At 40.7% G+C, this 16,816-nt stretch overlaps 6 protein-coding genes across 6 annotated transcripts; 3 read left to right on the forward strand and 3 right to left on the reverse strand.

Moving 5' to 3' along the window:
• Positions 1-449: 449 nt before the first annotated feature.
• Positions 450-3,824, reverse strand: PHYBLDRAFT_170209 (hypothetical protein; the record flags this gene model as incomplete). Its single annotated transcript, XM_018436291.1, has 2 exons — positions 450-1,862; positions 3,327-3,824. The coding sequence occupies 2 exons, from the start codon at positions 3,822-3,824 to the stop codon at positions 450-452; spliced, it is 1,911 nt and encodes a 636-aa protein (XP_018289589.1).
• Positions 3,825-7,621: 3,797 nt separating this feature from the next.
• Positions 7,622-7,967, forward strand: PHYBLDRAFT_70115 (hypothetical protein; the record flags this gene model as incomplete). The annotated part of the gene is made up of 2 exons (XM_018442217.1): positions 7,622-7,748; positions 7,792-7,967. 2 exons carry the CDS (start codon positions 7,622-7,624, stop codon positions 7,965-7,967), a joined length of 303 nt encoding a protein of 100 aa, XP_018289590.1.
• A 177-nt stretch (positions 7,968-8,144) lies between these two features.
• Positions 8,145-8,729, forward strand: PHYBLDRAFT_170211 (hypothetical protein; the record flags this gene model as incomplete). The annotated part of the gene is made up of 1 exon (XM_018436292.1): positions 8,145-8,729. One exon carries the CDS (start codon positions 8,145-8,147, stop codon positions 8,727-8,729), a length of 585 nt encoding a protein of 194 aa, XP_018289591.1.
• Positions 8,730-8,901: 172 nt separating this feature from the next.
• On the forward strand, positions 8,902-9,349 carry PHYBLDRAFT_170212 (hypothetical protein; the record flags this gene model as incomplete). Its single annotated transcript, XM_018436293.1, has 2 exons — positions 8,902-9,058; positions 9,117-9,349. The coding sequence occupies 2 exons, from the start codon at positions 8,902-8,904 to the stop codon at positions 9,347-9,349; spliced, it is 390 nt and encodes a 129-aa protein (XP_018289592.1).
• Positions 9,350-9,598: 249 nt separating this feature from the next.
• Positions 9,599-12,289, reverse strand: PHYBLDRAFT_70112 (hypothetical protein; the record flags this gene model as incomplete). Its single annotated transcript, XM_018442216.1, has 8 exons — positions 9,599-9,676; positions 9,706-9,754; positions 10,034-10,359; positions 10,436-11,298; positions 11,435-11,516; positions 11,616-11,655; positions 11,752-11,921; positions 12,002-12,289. The coding sequence occupies 8 exons, from the start codon at positions 12,287-12,289 to the stop codon at positions 9,599-9,601; spliced, it is 1,896 nt and encodes a 631-aa protein (XP_018289593.1).
• Positions 12,290-13,489: 1,200 nt separating this feature from the next.
• On the reverse strand, positions 13,490-15,804 carry PHYBLDRAFT_182035 (hypothetical protein; the record flags this gene model as incomplete). Its single annotated transcript, XM_018438553.1, has 6 exons — positions 15,752-15,804; positions 15,536-15,692; positions 15,144-15,462; positions 14,947-15,082; positions 13,631-14,825; positions 13,490-13,562 (listed from the first exon to the last, which is right to left on the reverse strand). The coding sequence occupies exons 1-6, from the start codon at positions 15,798-15,800 to the stop codon at positions 13,490-13,492; spliced, it is 1,929 nt and encodes a 642-aa protein (XP_018289594.1). The 5' UTR covers positions 15,801-15,804.
• Between the last annotated feature and the right edge of the window lie 1,012 nt (positions 15,805-16,816).

Here is a 16,816-nt window from a genome sequence, read left to right on the forward strand (position 1 = left end):
AAAAGGTACTAATAGAGTAGTTAATCGATAAAGCTTGTCTTTCTCTGGTAATCATACAAAAAATATAAATATACAGTCAAAACTCGATATAGTGATATTCGATATAGTGATAATCGCGATATAGTGATAATTTTTTGGAAAATTTGGGTCCGTGCCTGCTTATTATCACTATTTTTCGATATAGTGACAGTAGGGACCTTGGACACATCATATAAATTTTTTTTGAAACATTTAACCATATATGTAATTTTATACGATCTCATGTTTCACATCCAAGGCTTCCATATACATTTTTTTTTGTAGGGAGCCGAAGGCTCTAGTTTATTAGTGAGCCTTATGCTGCAAGGCAAAAGAGGAAAATCACGACTTGTTTTTGGCTTTTATATTTTTACAATGTTTTTCTATTTATATGTTTGTGGTTATATATATTGTGGAGGTATGGAAAGAAGCTAAAGGGGGGGGGGGAAAGTCGAGAGCAAGTTCGCTCTTGAGGCGGTCGAGAAGAGAGAAACAGTGGAAAAGGCAGCGGAGGAGACAAAAGGAACGTGATCAAATATGAACAGCCAATGATGGCGCCATATAGCCAGCAGCGTGCAGCCAAAAATTGAGGCAGCAAAAAGAGAAGAATCGGTGCAAGGAGGGAATGTGAAGGATTGCAAACCAGAAAGCAAGACAGTGGGTGTCGCGGTCTGGGCAAAGTACAACGTCCAGATTGACGACCATACGGACAGTTTGACCGGACACTGGAACAAAAAATGAGTTTGATTGTCCAGAGGGTGAGAGCAGAGGGCACAGGATGGGTCTGGGAAAGCGGTAGGGATCCTAGAATTGAGGCGAGAACGGCAAGGAATGTTCTTGTGCAGGGCACGAAACCAAACGTTGCGGGCCCCATGCGGCAGGGGGAAGGACCAAAACCGACGAAGCTGGCGAGGGACGAGTGTGGGGCTTATGGGGCGTGCGGATTTGGAGTGGAAATTGCAGAGTAGGCGGAAAGACTGGGTGGACAAACGATGCCAAGGGATGCCGGGGACAAGAGCCGTCAAGAAAGGACGCACATCGACAGCTGTACCGGAAGGCATATCTAGCGAAGGAAACTGTATGGCACAAATCGCGGGGGGAATGGTGGCACGATACAAGACAGGGTGCAAGACAAGAGAGCGAGTGTAGAGACGTTCGAAGAACCGGTGAAGGACAATAGGACGACGGAGTATGCGGTGGAGGGGGCGTTGGGCAAGCACGCCGAAACTAGGATCTACTTCATAGGCGTCGGAAACCCGGAGATCGCGCCATGCAGATGGAAAGGGAGGGTGGTCTGGTTGTGCGGTAGTGAGATAGGAGAGAGGCAGAGAGAGACAGGTGGGGAGGTTGACTACCACGTCAGAGAAGTTGTGAGGGAGAAGATCAATGGCAGCAAGTAGGGTGGCCAGAGGAGAGTCGAAATCACGCTGATGAGAGGATCGGAGAGATGGAAATATCAAAGGAACGAGTGGATCAGCAGATGAGGAGTCGAGGCGGAGGACGTAAGAGAACCAAGGCGGGACCAGGCCAGAGGGGGACAGCGGAGAGCGGACGAGAGGCCGGAGCCAGCGCAACTGAAGAGCAGCCTGTTGAACCTGAGGATCAAGGACCCCTAGACCGCCGAGCCGAATAGGCTGGCAGAAAGTGCCGAGAGAAATGGGAGGAAAGGAGCGGTATTGTATAAACTTACTCATGATCGAGCGAAGTCGACGGAAAAAGGATAGAGGTACAGTGACAACTCTGAGGACGTGCCAGAGCTTAGAGAGGATGAGAGAGTTGAGCACTGTGGCACGGCCACGAATAGAGAGAGAGCGAGAGTGGTGGATATTACAGGTAGATTCAATCTTGGAAAGAATGTTGTCACAGAAAGAATTGCGCTGAGGTAAGGATTGAATAAGAGGAAAGCCGAGATATCGCAGGGGAGTGGAGGAAGATCTGTCAGACCAGGCGGTGATGTCGAATTGTTGTAGGACGGGGCGCCATTCTGGCAGTGGAAGACCGGACAGGGAGAAAGCTTCAGTTTTATGGAGATTGATGCGAGCATTGGAGGCATGAGAGTATGTGAGAAGATGATGATGAAGACGGGACAAGTGGGCGGCATCAGGCAGAAAGACTAGCAGATCGTCGGCATAGGCCAAGAGCTTGATGGGCGGAGGTGGTGGAATAGCAGTGCGTGGTGATGGAGAAAATCCGGCAAAGGAAGGATCATGAATCACACGACGCAACAAAGGTTCGAATGCAAGGTTAAAGAGTACAGGAGAAAGAGGATCACCCTGCCGGAGTCCACGAGCCTGAAGGAATGATCGGGATAGGTGTCCATTGACATTGATTCGAATCTGTGTAGAGAAGAAAAGTTGAGATATACAGGTAACGAGGGAAGGGGGAAAGTTGAAATGCTGCAAGACCTGGCGAAGGTAGTCGGGATGGACTCTGTCGTAAGCTTTCTCCTGATCCAAAAGAAGGCCTATACCAGATGAACCGTCCTGTCTAGCCTGTGCCATAACCAACTTGGTCAGCATGCCATTGTCAGCAATGAAGCGTCCTTGGACAAACCCGGTCTGGAAGGGCGTAACAAGGGAGGAAGCAGCAGGCACCATGCGACGATTGATGAGGCGAGTGAACACTTTGGCATCGGTATTGATGAGAGCGATCGGGCGCCAGTTGCGGAGGGATGTGAGGTCACCTTTCTTGGGAAGAAGAGAGACGCAGGTTGATTGCCAGGACGAAGGAAACACACCGAGGGCAAGCCCATCGTTAAATATTCGAACAAGTAAGACAGCACACATCGGATGATCCATAATTAATCGCAGAATCTCATAAGGCAGGCCATCCGGCCCAGGGCTACTGGCATTAGGAGTGCGAGTGGCGCCGTCTCGGATGTCATCCAAGGTGAAGGGTTTAAGGAGGGTCGTGGAGGTAGTTTCGGAAAGAAAGAGGTCTGGTGGCAAGTGAAGGAGGAGGTCGTCGATAGCTGTCTGAGCAGGAGGGTCGGGTGTGTAAAGATCTTCATAAAATGCAGCAGCAGCTTCCGTAAGATCATCGGGATCAGTGCATAAGGTGTCGGTGAAGGGGTGGCGGAGGCTGGTTATTGTGGTTCGAGCTTGGCGAAAAGCAACTGTGCGTTTCAAAAACCCAGCGGAAGTTTCGCCTTGTTCTCTCCAGTGTTTTCCGGCGCGGAGTGCTAGTATCTCGGTGCATTCCTGTTGAACTTGCTGAAGTTGACGCTCGACGATGGGCAGCTGGAAGTTCTGAGCAGGCTGATGTCGAAATCTATGTATCAAATGGTCACGTTTACTCTGAAGCTTTACCTCCAAAGTGGCAAGTGATGGGCGGGTTGTGCGTGAATATGAACGTGTGAAACGAGCCACTTCGACTTTGATCAGATCCCACTGTGATTGGGGGGAAATTGAAGGCGAGAGTAGTGGTATGAAGGATGAAAGACAGTCGGACAGGGAGGAGCGGAAGGAAGGGATGTTCGCCAAACGAGGGTTCGCACGCCACAAACCTCGACCAATGTGAGACAGCATAGGAAAACTAAGACAGGTACGTACAAGGCAATGATCGGTCCACAGGGGCTGAACAAATGTGACGGTGGACGAAGAGTGACAAGACGCTATATCCTTGGAGGCATATATGTAGTCGATAGTCGAAGAGGAAAGGTCGCGATGAAAGGTAGGCATAGGTTGAGCGTCAGACAAAGTGACACAGTCTACAAAGTGGTTAGCGACAAAATGCAGCCATAGACGTGGCGCGAGGCCAGCACGAGAGGCATTTGCATATGAGGAATAATTAAAATCTCCTAGCATAAGAAAGCGAGAAGGAAGGGAAGGGAGAAGATGTGGGGAGGATAGGAGAGAGGTGAGAAAATCATATCGAGGACGATATGAAGCAGGGACATATAAAACGCAAATACGAAATGGGGCAAACAAATTGGAAGAGTGAACAACGGTGGCAGTAATGCAACGACCACAGAGAGAAAAAAGAGGATCAGTAAAAGAAATGAGGGGAGAGAGGGAAACCAAACCACAGTGAGGAGACCATAGTGAGTCGGATGCTTGAAATTGAAGATGAAACGTCTGTTGAAGAGCGTCTGTGTTGGCGTGAGTTTCTTGAAGGGCAAGTATGTCTAGAGAGAGGGAGCGATTATTGGTGTTTCCGGACTTGACAAGTCCGCGGCAGTTCATGGAGGCTATATTAATCATAAATTTAAGAATGATCGCCGTCTGCCATCTCGTCATCAGTTAGGATATTCTGGGAGTCTTGGTCGTCGTCGCCGTCAAAAGCGCTGGGGTGAAATTCTTCTTCGTCTTTAGTGGAGCCGGAAGTGTAGTTGGAGGGAAGAAAAGCGTTGTGGAGGGGGTGAAAGACGGGATCATACTGGGTGTTGTGTGTCTGAGGAAGAGGCAGAGTGGGGTCGAAGAGTGCGCCTGTGCGGCTGTTGTCAGTTAGTCCGTCAAGTGCAGCAAACCTGTTGGCAGACTGGCGGGGGGAAGTAGGAACAGCGGGGACAGAGGGTCGTCGCGGTGTCGAGGAATTCGTGCGGGAGGTGGTGGTAGTAGCCTGGGATCCCTCAGCCATCGTAGGTGTACCGCGAGGGGGGATCGATTTCTTGGCCGGAGGTCTGTGAGACGCACCGGGAGTAGTCTTGCGTGAGCGATCAGGGGAGTCATGTGTCGTGGGAACCTTGCGGGGTCTCTTGGAAGAGCTGGTGTCCGTGGGGGGTGCTCTGGGGCAGGCATGTTGCAAGTGACCAGTCTGGTCACAAGTGAAGCAGCGTCGGGAATCTTTGGGGCGGTCTGGACAGTTTTCGATAGCATGGCCCATAACTTTACAATAATTACAGTGAATACCCATCTGTTTCCAGGTACCTAAGAAGTACAAGTCGCCATCATACGGGATCTTGTATGAGAGTTTGGCAAGGGTGGCATCGGGGTTGGGTGGTCGTTCAAGGTAAGCAAAACCAGTGCCATCAAAAAAATTGGCACGAAGATGCAAACCGACTTCGCGGACGGTGCCATATGCGGCCAAGGCTGTTTTGATAGCCTCTTCAAGCAGAGGGGAAGGAAGGTATGGAAGCTGGGAGAGGGAGATACGCAAGATTTTTGTGCCTGGGGCAATACCCATAGAGGGGAAGTACGTTTGGCCTCCAACCAGGAAGCTTTTGGAACAGAGTTCGGTGCAGATGGTAGAATTGGTCAGGTGCAATTCGTGGATGAGCGGTTGACGATGAGCGAATGATATTCCCAAGGTGCATGCCGTAGGAACGCTTGCTCTGAGAGCAGTCCAGAATTCAGAGGTAAGGGTGGAATCAGTTGGTGGGGTGAAGAATACCGAATGACGAGATGTACTTTCGCGCCAGACGCGATCCGTAGATGTCGGCAAGTTAGAGAAAAGAACGACTGGTACTTGACCGGGGGCGGGAGTGGCTGTGGCGACATCGAGATATGACCTAGTGTTGGTTGTGGTAGAGGTAGTAGTAGAGGGTTGTGGAGTGGTTATATTGGCTTGACCTAGTGTTGTGGTGGACCCAATAGGTGGGTCCGGTACTTTAGCGGGAAGAGCCATGGCTTCCATATACAATGAAAATGTGAGATACACTGTGGTAAATGGCAGCATTTATAACTCCGTACTCGTAGCTTTTATACGCGCTCGTATCGAATATACGCGCTCGTAGATATGTCGGGGAAGATTTTTCAGCCAATAGAACTACTCAAATATGAAGAGCTTATAACTCCGGGCTCGTAGCTTTTCTACGCGCTCGTATCGAATATACGCGCTCGTAGATTCTCCAGCAAATGCGATTTGTGGGATTTCAGATTGTTTTTGCATCTAATCCAATCAATTGCTCCAAATATGGTAGATCTATACCTTTTTAGGTACTTTAAATTTTCTTATAATTGGTCCAACAAACTTAATGTTTTATAGCAAAATATTTTTATTTTTTGACTTTATTAATAGTAAAAGTAATAAAATAAGGCTCTTCTTTAACCTTCTCATATCTATAGCATTGCCTCTAACAAAGGGTACTAAAAAATAGTAGACGAATGATAAAATAAGTATGTAAAGAAGAAGACTATAATAATTTTAAATTAAATAAAATATAGTAAAAGTCTAATTAAAATTGTAAGATCAGGGTCTTTATAAGCTACTAGATATCGCTTTAGCCAGAAATAAAAAAGGGAGTTTCGCTTAACATTACAAGAGCTATAGCTATATATCATTCTATCTATAAAATATGTGTATGTGTGCTTATCTTGTAAGGCTTTGATAAAAGGTTTTGTGTTATAGGGTCTTGTTATAGATCTCTTGCTTAGTATTGTTATCGTCCAAAAGCTATAAACTATAAATCGGTTAGTACTTCGTAAAGCCTCAAAGACTTGTCAACAATAGTAACAGTGAGAAGAAATAGAAAGAAAAAGACTTTACGGAATAAAAACACAAGTTCGCATTAAAAAGAAATATTAGTAGGTATGACTGTTTCTGGTATAAGCTCAGATCCAAGGTACAGAATTCATAGGGTTTGTTTGACCCTCTAGTTGATTTTTCTTTAATCAAGCAAGTAGTTCTCTTTATTCGGAAATCAAGATGGTTTCCTGGGTTGACGACTAGACTTTCATCTTCAAAATATTTCTCTAGAGCCAAAATAGGATAGAGATATTCTAAACTTGGTAAGTGCTAGATGGTGTTCAAAAATCTGCCATTTCTTTCCAAAATAAGGCAGCTTGTTTCAAATACTCGTAGATTTTTTTCTACAGTGGTAGTCACTCAAAGCAGCATTAGAAATATCACTAAATAATGCGCGGAGTAAGAAAAAAACACGCTCGATATAGTGATAGTGATAAAATTTCTGTCCACCATCCATATCACTATATCGAGCTTTGACTGTATAAGAGCATCCGTAGCAGTAGCATTTCCGACAGCATCTAATTCCATGCTCCGTAATTTTTATGACCTTGAGCAATGAAATAGATGCTCGTTTTAAAAACTTGCTGAGCATTTAAATTGTTTTTCTTATTTATTTTTTCTTTGAACCGAATAATAGTATATAGCAACACTTACAAAAACTCACAAAAATTATGCTCACTACAAAGCTGATATTCTTGAAGACATTTAACTTGTGTTTTTTATATTAGAAATAAAAGAAAAATATCTAATAATAATGAATTTTACTAGTGAAGAAGACTATACCATATAGTATAATTATCTAAGAGCATCCGTAGCAGTGGCATTTCAATTAGCATTAAATTGAGTGCTCATAAGCCACATCTAAGGTTAAAAGAAGTAAAAAAATGGAGGGTAAAATATCAGTTACATAATAAAAAGAGCACTTAGATAATTATACTATATGGTATAGTCTTCTTCACTAGTAAAATTCATTATTATTAGATATTTTTCTTTTATTTCTAATATAAAAAACACAAGTTAAATGTCTTCAAGAATATCAGCTTTGTAGTGAGCATAATTTTTGTGAGTTTTTGTAAGTGTTGCTATATACTATTATTCGGTTCAAAGAAAAAATAAATAAGAAAAACAATTTAAATGCTCAGCAAATTTTTAAAACGAGCATCTATTTCATTGCTCAAGGTCATAAAAATTACGGAGCATGGAATTAGATGCTGTCGGAAATGCTACTGCTGCAGACCACTTTTTTGGAAAGCATTTCCAAAAAGCATTTAAATCGGGAAAAACTGAATTTAAATGCTACTGCTACGGATGCTCTAAAGAACATCGTATATGAACATTTATTGGACAATTTACTGATTATACTGCCAGCTCTCCTTCAAATCCCAGATCAAATATTGCCAGAAAACACGACTATCATACTCCCTCGACTTTCTACATTTCTAAATGAAAGAATCACACCAATCCGCAATAGACTGCCTACAATTCCAGTCAACAAGGCTACTCTTTCAAGAAATTCTCAAGAAATTATTCCTGTCTTGAGATAAGTTTTGAGTATTTATGTACAGCAGCCTGAGCAACCACAATCCCCACAACAGCAATAACAGCAACAACATATACTCCCAAGACTGTTTGTATTGTTTCCCTCGTCTAGTTTTAAGTGGAGATTTATTAAAATAGACGGTGAGAATGTTAAATAGTTTTTCGAGCAAGGTCCACAGAAAATGCGAGACGAATCACCTGTAGCCTACACAAGACGATTATTTGCCCACTTCTTCAATTTTAAGAAGTTCAAAATCAATGATATTGAAGCTTTTATAAATCTCCCAAAAGAAAAAGGCAAGATCTTCTTGAACTCAATATACATAGACGGCTATACGTGCAGGGTATTGTTTGCAAGACGGACCGCAACTGATCCTCTCAATTCTGTTGAGCTCACAACAAATAACTTTAATACCCAGGAAATTGCGGGGAATTTTCGAGTGTGTACGGTGGATCCTAGAAGAAGAGATGCTTTCAACTCATATCATGCTGATGATGATATAAGACGTTTAACAACAAAAGAATACTACAATGCATCTGATAGCGTTAAGCGAATGAGAAATGAAGATGCAAGGAAGGTGGTCCAAGGGATCAAGGAAGATGAAACAAACATCCCATCAGTGAAAACAGCACCAGGAGAGCAATTTCTACGGCATACCCAATATATAATAGCCAATATGCCTACTCTATTCAATTTTTATAATTTCAGAGTAGCTGAAATACAGGATTTTCGGACCCAAATGAGGTTTTTTTTTGCACCCATTTAATTTTCACCGAAAAGCGAAAGTTTGCAAAAAAAAGCTCATTTGGGTCCGAAAATCCTGTATTTCTTCTTAGGCGAAAATTTTCCTTTTTTAATTCTGAAACAAAATTAAAAAAAAAACGTCCCTGTTGTTCTATCTACGTCGTTAGAGTGTAGATTGTATTCATTTGTTCATTATGACGACTGTAACATCTTCAATAAATAACAAGAATCAACAATTTGGATATAATGCAATAATCGACGACATTCAAACCTCATATAAGAATGCAGCTGTGCTCTCAATCGATGACTTTGTCCAGTCAGAAGATATTGAATTACCTACTACTGGTCATAGTAAGTTTTTGTATATGTTCTTATTATTAAATTGAATTGAAAAAAACTATTATTATAGAACAGAACCTTTACAATGAATTCCCCAAAGAGCTGTTAAAGTTACTGCCAGAATCAATGCCCGTACCACAAGAGACTCATGAGCTGGTATGTGCTTATTTGCAACAGATTAAAGAATTGCCGAATCTACAATCGCAAGCCGCTCAAGCTCTTGAGATTGTGCAGAATACACAGGTTATTCTATCCCAAACAACAAATTCAATTGATGCATCATCCCCATCTGATGATGCGTAATAAAGAAAAAAAAACGTGTTTAGAAATGTATTTTTGCCTACTTTCTTCTTTTCACACTTGGGATTTAATGATATTTATGTATCATTCCTCTCCAGTAGATTAATATTTTATTCATATACCAATGTACTTTCTTATATACACCGGTTCTTCTATTGAACAGTATTTCTCGAAGAAATTGTGGAGATGATCTATGAACACGTTAGATTTTTAGGGAGTATTGGTGGACTTAAACATCAAGGCTTTCAAAGATCAATAGAATGGTATAAATGCAGTTCCGATGAACAGTCCAAAAACAGATGGTGTTTTGATATCACATCCTTGAATTTTCTTTTTTAAAAAATAAATAAATTATTAACCTTTATTCTGTAAAACTTTGCATCTCCACCTATATTAATTAACCAAATACTTACAATTGAAATCGAAACATATATATATATATATATAAAGAAGTACTTAATTAACATTCAATCCTAAAATCCACTATCAAAGCCTCGAAAAAGCTTCCTATTAGAGTTGATTTATATATATATATATAAAGGTTAAAAAACAAAATAAATAAAAAAACGAGATTGTGATGATGTATGTTAAATGCATGTAGTGTGTATAAATATGTAGTAATAGTGTAGTAATAATGTCGATGTATGTGAAGTTTTTTGTTTTGTTTTGTTTTTAAAGTCTATTTACAAGAACACCGAGTAATACTTCTCCCAGCTGTCATCGACAATGGTGCTGGTCATCTCAGATGTATCCTCATTATCTTCGATTTTGTGCCTTTGGAACTTATTGGGATATTGGTCGTCGTCATTAGTAGCCACCGCAAGTGCATATGATCGCTTGTTGGAATGTTGAAATCGAACGTTTTTACCGTCAATATTAGGATCAACCTTTGGCTTCATATGCAGGGGTAAAGGTTCTTTGTAGGACCGGCGAGTCTTGGAAAGCAGATCGTCAAGTACAGAAAAATTGTTGCTGTCACGAATAAAGGCTTGATGAGCGTCTTCCTTAATATGCTATTAAAAAAAAAGGATTAGTCATAAAAGAATTTATTATAATTTATTGTTAGTATATATATATATGTAGATTTACCTTTTCATACGATGAAAACTTCCTGTTACAATTCTCGCAGTACCACACTTCTTCTACCGCATTCCCACCACGTCGATCCGTTTGCCCATTTGTTTTTTCTGCTGCAGGTTTTACTTGATTGTCCTGGGTATTATTATTATTGAGTTGCATTTGTTGAAAATTGAGGACAGCCGAATTGACCACATTTGCAATTGCTTCATTTTTAGGTTCTCGTGTGTTTTTGACTTCGACAGTACGACGAGTCAGCCGGCCGACATTGTCACCAGGAGCAAGATGTCGTCCTTCGGCTGGGACCATAGTAGATCCAGATGCAAGAGCAGTTCGCGAAGTAGTGGACTGGACCACACTTGGATGAAAGCCAGATACCCGAAAAAGCGAGTCAGATGGAATTTGCCTAGTTGTCTGACGTTTGGGCTGTAGCGGAACAATTCCGTGGGTTCCAAGAGGAAGTCTGTTTGCAGTTTGTGTCGGTCTTCCGAATTGCTGCTCTTGACTACCAGAAGCACCGGTTTTGAGCTGAGAGTCATCAGGGATGATTGCTTGTGCAAACGGCGATTTTCCATAAGGCGTGTCTTTGAGGAATGGCCAGGGACGTCTTTCTACGGCGCTTTGGGAAAGAGATTTTGTGTACTCTTTGATGACCGTTGGCCTACAAACACCCGTGACATCTTCGACGAGTGCATAGTAGCCTTTGAATGGCACAAAGTGAGGGCGTGATGAATTTGCATCGCCAGCTATTCCTGTTCGGACTCCATGAGTCTTTTCTTCCTTGAGCACATTTGCCAAGCCACGTGGAGCTACATCTTCTTTTCGCTGACTTCGATTCGATCCATCCAAGATTGTCTGAATACAACGTAGCATATCTTTAATATTCAACGATTAACAATTAGATACGTATAAATATATACGTATATATGTATAAAAATTAAAAGTAAAAAGGCGTGTGTCAGTATAGATAGAGAGTTTGTATCAAAAATAAAATAAAATCAAGGTAAATACCATGAAGTCCCCACACTTGAAGATTAAGGCGAAAGGCCTTATCGACAAGTTCTTCCTGAGGTGGTGCAGCAGGAGCAGGAATCTGTGATACCCAAGTACACACACACGCATGAAGAAATAAAGAAGAAACAATATGAGATGAGAACATGATGTCTTGCTCAGTGCTTATTGTGGTGCTTACTCTGGTCGGAATACCAGTACCGAATGGATTTAGCTGTTTTCTATGTACATTATGCAGATAAATATATATATATATATATATATATATATAAACAGAATGATAATTAGATGAGTAAACTTAGATATATATTTATTACCTATTCATGATTATCTTGAAATCAGAATTATTCTCTCGATTGCTAATCTCTGTAAGTGGAGCCGATTTGGTTGAAATTTCTGCATTGATCTGCTTGGTTTGTTTTGGTGGTGTGAAAGGTTTTGTGGTAATGAAATGGGTACAATTCTTAGAAAAGAATGGCTCAAGGGTCTAATGTTGTTTTGTAAAATGTGAATTAAGATAAGTTTTAGAAAAACTAAAAGAAAATGGTGTTGTATATGATTTCTTACCACACCCAATAGTTTGAGTTTGCGTTCCACATTCTTGCGCGTAGCATCATCAACACTATCCAAGAAAATTTTGAACTTGCAGAAATCTTTGCGGGTGATTCGAGAGGTTTCTTCGACTAACTGTCCTGTTCGTGCTGGGGGATCAGCAAGTTTAGTAGGATTGGGATTAACTGTTTGTTGGACGACGGGTTTTGATGAACGTCCGCGCGGAATTGATTTAGTGTTTTCTGTTGGTCGTGTAAGATGTCTCTTCATAGGGGTTTCCGAAGGTCGTTTCGTTTGCTCCATAGCACTTCTTTACCCGTTTTGCTTTTTCTAATGTATGTAATTATTATATCTATGCTTTTTAATTTTGTTCGTTTCCAAAAAAAATATTAAAATTAAATAACAAAGAAAAAAGAAAACTCCAGCGCATTAATGTTTTATTTGCCGATTACAGTGTTTCTACTTGAGGTTGAGACAAATTAGGAAAGGTTTTAGACGAATCAAAATTAATTGCTAGACAATATGCCTACCTTTTGTGAGCGAAACGAGAATGGAATTTAGGTAAAGTAGGTATTTGTTCAATTTTACCTATATGTCTAAATGGCTCAAAGAGACAAACTGCTTATGTTAGTGACGGGATTGTTGTTGTTACTGTTGCTGCTGCTGTTGCTGCTTGCTTGCCTTTATCAGAACTTTGAAAGGCGGTTTGTCGATGGGTTCCTCTCCAAGTTGAAAAAGCAATTGTTATCATATTTTTTGCATCATTAACATCTTGCTGCCACAGTGTATTGCAGATTTTACAGACCTGTATTTTTTTTATTGTCCGTGTTAAACAGAAAACCAGTTCAATTAAAATAATAGAGAAGTATAATATTAATACAACAACAAAAAATTAGCATCAAGTTCTTGTATTTATAAAAGGGATATCAAGTTATTAGATATTATACTTTCAATATTTGCTTAAGCATATCGGCTCACACACCATAAAACACTACATCTAACCTTGCTATTCAAGCCCTAAACTGTTTAGTAAAGAACACTCTGTCTTATCCATACAGTTAAATTAAATTAGTAATTATTTTTTAGGCGTAAAGAATGTGTCAAAAAATAATAATAGTATAAGACTTGCAAGTGTTTTTATATATAAAATAATAATGATAAAATAATGATAATGATATGCAAATATATATTACAAAGATACAAACATGGCTTCTTTACCCAAATACTTATTTCATAATTAAAAAAAAAAGAAGAAGAAAAAGGGAAAGCAAGGTTAACATGTACTGATCAATACATACATATATATATATATGTGTGTGTGTGTGAAATTTGTAATTTGTAATTTGTGCCTTGTGCCTTGTGCCTTGTGCTTTGTGTGTCTGTGTACATGTATATGCACAAGGGAACAAGTCAATAGTATTTCCCTCTCCCACTTCCCGCTCCCTTTTTTTTCGTCTTTTCTTTTTCTTTTCGTTTTTTGCTATAATTAAATGGAGATCATGTTTAGAACCAGCTTGTTTTGCTTGCTCTGTTCTGGTAACTATTTCCTCCTCCTCCTCCTCCATAGCTATCATTTCTGTACCAATACAATATACATGTGTTAGTTCCTTTCTTTTTTAACCTAATATTTAAATAAATAAATACCCATTCTGGTAATCTCCACCATAGCTTCCACCACCAATACCGCTTCCTCCTCGAGATCCTTGAGAATCATCGCGTCTGTAATCTCTTGATTGTCCGCTACGTCCTCCACGTCCGCCACGTCCGCCACGTCCGCCGAAGCTTGCCTGACGGGCAATTCCTTCGAGCCACTCAGGTACTTCCTGGTTTGCTTCCGTAAGCAGTTCAAGAAGATTACGGGCAATGCCTTTGTTGCCACGGTTGAAGAACGCGGTGGCGACACCGGTGTTTCCTGCACGACCAGTACGACCAATGCGATGAACGTAATCGTCAATGTCAGTAGGAAGATCGTATGAAATGACATGCGTGACATTGGGAATGTCAAGACCACGGGCCGCGACTGCAGTGGCTACCATAACAGGTGTACGTCCACTTCGGAAATCATCTAGTGCAGCCTCACGCTCACGCTGAGATCGGTCGCCGTGGATCGAAGTTGCGGGGAATTTGTTCTGGAGTAAGTAATCCGAGAGCGCATCGGCCATACGCTTTGTCTCAACAAAGACGAGGGTCAGACCCTTGGTGGCCTCACCTTCAAGAATATCCAACAGTACCGAATGTTTGTCTTCGTCTTCAACATACTCAATTTTTTGGGTGATGTTCTCCGAAGTAGCGCCCACACGACCGACAGACAGGAAAACGTAATCCTTCAAGAAGTCTCGAGCAAGCATCTGGATATCGCGAGGGAAAGTGGCTGAAAACATTAGAGTTTGGCGGTGCTCAACTCCCGGCATGTCTTCGCCTTCAACAATACGGCGGATCTGGGGCTCAAATCCCATGTCCAGCATTCTGTCGGCCTCGTCCAAGACAAGGTAGCGCACGTTGGCAAGCGACACTCGTGCACGCTCGAGGAGATCGACAAGTCGGCCAGGTGTGGCAACAAGCAACTCACATCCGCGATCAATCTGGCGTAATTGCTGTCCAATGTCAGCACCGCCGTAGACAACGCAAGGGTGTACAAAAGAACGGTAAGAGAACTTTTTAGCCTCGTCGTATATCTGTGAGGTTAATTCGCGTGTAGGGGCCAAAATCAAGACCTCAGGGTAAGCTTTGCGAGAGCGGTAAACACCAGGTGGGGCGTTTGTGTCTGGTTTTGTAGTAGGTCCTTCTTTAAACATGGCAGACAATACAGGGAAAAGAAATCCGGCAGTCTTTCCAGAGCCTATTGACAGCAGAAAATAATATTAGTACACACACACACACACATATATATATATATATATATTATACAATCGGCAATAGCAATAGCAATAGCAAGAATGATTGATTTATTAATTAATTACCGGTTTGAGCACAAGCCATAAGATCACGGCCAGCACCTACAATTGGGATAGAGTACTTTTGAACAGGTGTAGGGACGGTATAACGGGCAAGAAGAATGTTCTCCAAAAGGTTAGGGTCAATGGGAGGGCTAGTGAACTATCGATTACGTTTTAGAATTTATATAGTTAGAAAATTTTAAATTCATATATACACATACCTTCTCCAATGGCTGGGGTACATCATTTCCAGATACTTCGACAGGAATATTTTCATACTTATCAAAGTTGATTCCCGTGTGAGTAGATTCGGTATCATCATGAGTACCAAACAAATCGAGTTCAACATGAGCACTACGAGCAGAAAGCTGATGGGCGCCATTCTTCCATTGGCCTCTGCCCTCTTCTTTTCTTCCACCATACCCTCCTCCTCCACGTTGGTATCCTCCACCGTAGGAGCCGCGTTCATCGAATTGATTATTAGAACCATATCCACGCCCTCTTGACACACCCGAGTCAGAGCTACCTTCCTTCCAACGACTAGAATAACAATAGTATTTAATAATTATTCAATATTGTGTTGTGGGATTTTTTTTTTAAAAAATGATATTACTTGTTAGATCTCGGTATGTCATTGGTAGGTTTTGTGTTCCAGCCATTGTCAGTGCGAGATGCTGGAGATGCTTCTGGAGCAGCAGCAGCAGCTCGTCCACGTAAATGAGGAGGGACGTAACGAGAAGCAGTAGGCTTATCATTAATTTTCATTGAGGCTATAAAAATATGTGTGAGCTATAGTCTACGTTGAAGTGAGTAATGAAATAATATTTACACATAGACTGATCTAAGCCTTGGGTTGATAAACTATCGTTATTGCTCATTTCAGATGGATCTGATTCTGTAAACGAAGAAAGTCTTTTTTTTTTTTTTTTTCTTTAAAAGAAAGACTGTTGCATGACAGAGCATGAAACAGTCACATTCCAACTATATACTTTTAATTTTAGTTTAAACTCAGAATCTGTTATTTTTTTTTTATTTTATGGGCGAATCAGAATTGATTTTCAGACATTCTGCTTAAGAAGCTATCTACACAAATGCTGTTAAGAGCAAGAGTTTGTAGGGGGGAAATGAAGAGAATGATCTATCATGAAATTCAGTAATAGACCTAGTTTGACATATAAATTGATCCTTTTGATAATCGAATATTAAAACTTCCTTTTAGGACAAATCCTCCTGGGCAAGTAAGCTGGCAGGAAGAGGTTCGCATATCTAGCATAAGAACAAAAGCTTCTCGACATTCAATATTTATTTATTTTTAAAGAAAAAATTGGCTTAAATAATATAAGAGTAACAAAAACAACTTTTTGGCTTGCAGCGTTTAAAGATCTTATTATATGTAACTATTAGTTTTATGTATTCAACCTTGCTTTTATTTATTTATTTATTTACCAACTCATTTTGCATACCTTGTCTCTATAAATTATTTGCTCAATTCTGAAACGAAAGACAAATGGCACATTTTTACATTATTATTATTTTTACACATTTAAAGAGTTTTTACATTATTTTCACTCTATTCTTTTTTATTCATTTTATAAAGACAACGGTATTTTATGTACATACATATATATAATGAGTTTATGTATTTAAATATGCTACGAATAAGAGTGAATATATAAAGATTGACCGAGATTATTATCTACTAGACAATGTTCTTGAATACAAGATTTGATAACTCTGTATAAAATATATGTGTATGCGCAAAATTCCGTTTAATTCTTATATATATATAACACCACACACACAAAAAGTTCAGTATTCAAACATTCACGTTCTCATTATTTTCTGTAAGCCACGTTATTGTGACGCAATAAAATAGCAAGGACTGCGGAACATA

Source organism: Phycomyces blakesleeanus (assembly GCF_001638985.1).
Source record: "Phycomyces blakesleeanus NRRL 1555(-) unplaced genomic scaffold PHYBLscaffold_15, whole genome shotgun sequence".
NCBI classification, from domain to species: domain Eukaryota; kingdom Fungi; phylum Mucoromycota; class Mucoromycetes; order Mucorales; family Phycomycetaceae; genus Phycomyces; species Phycomyces blakesleeanus.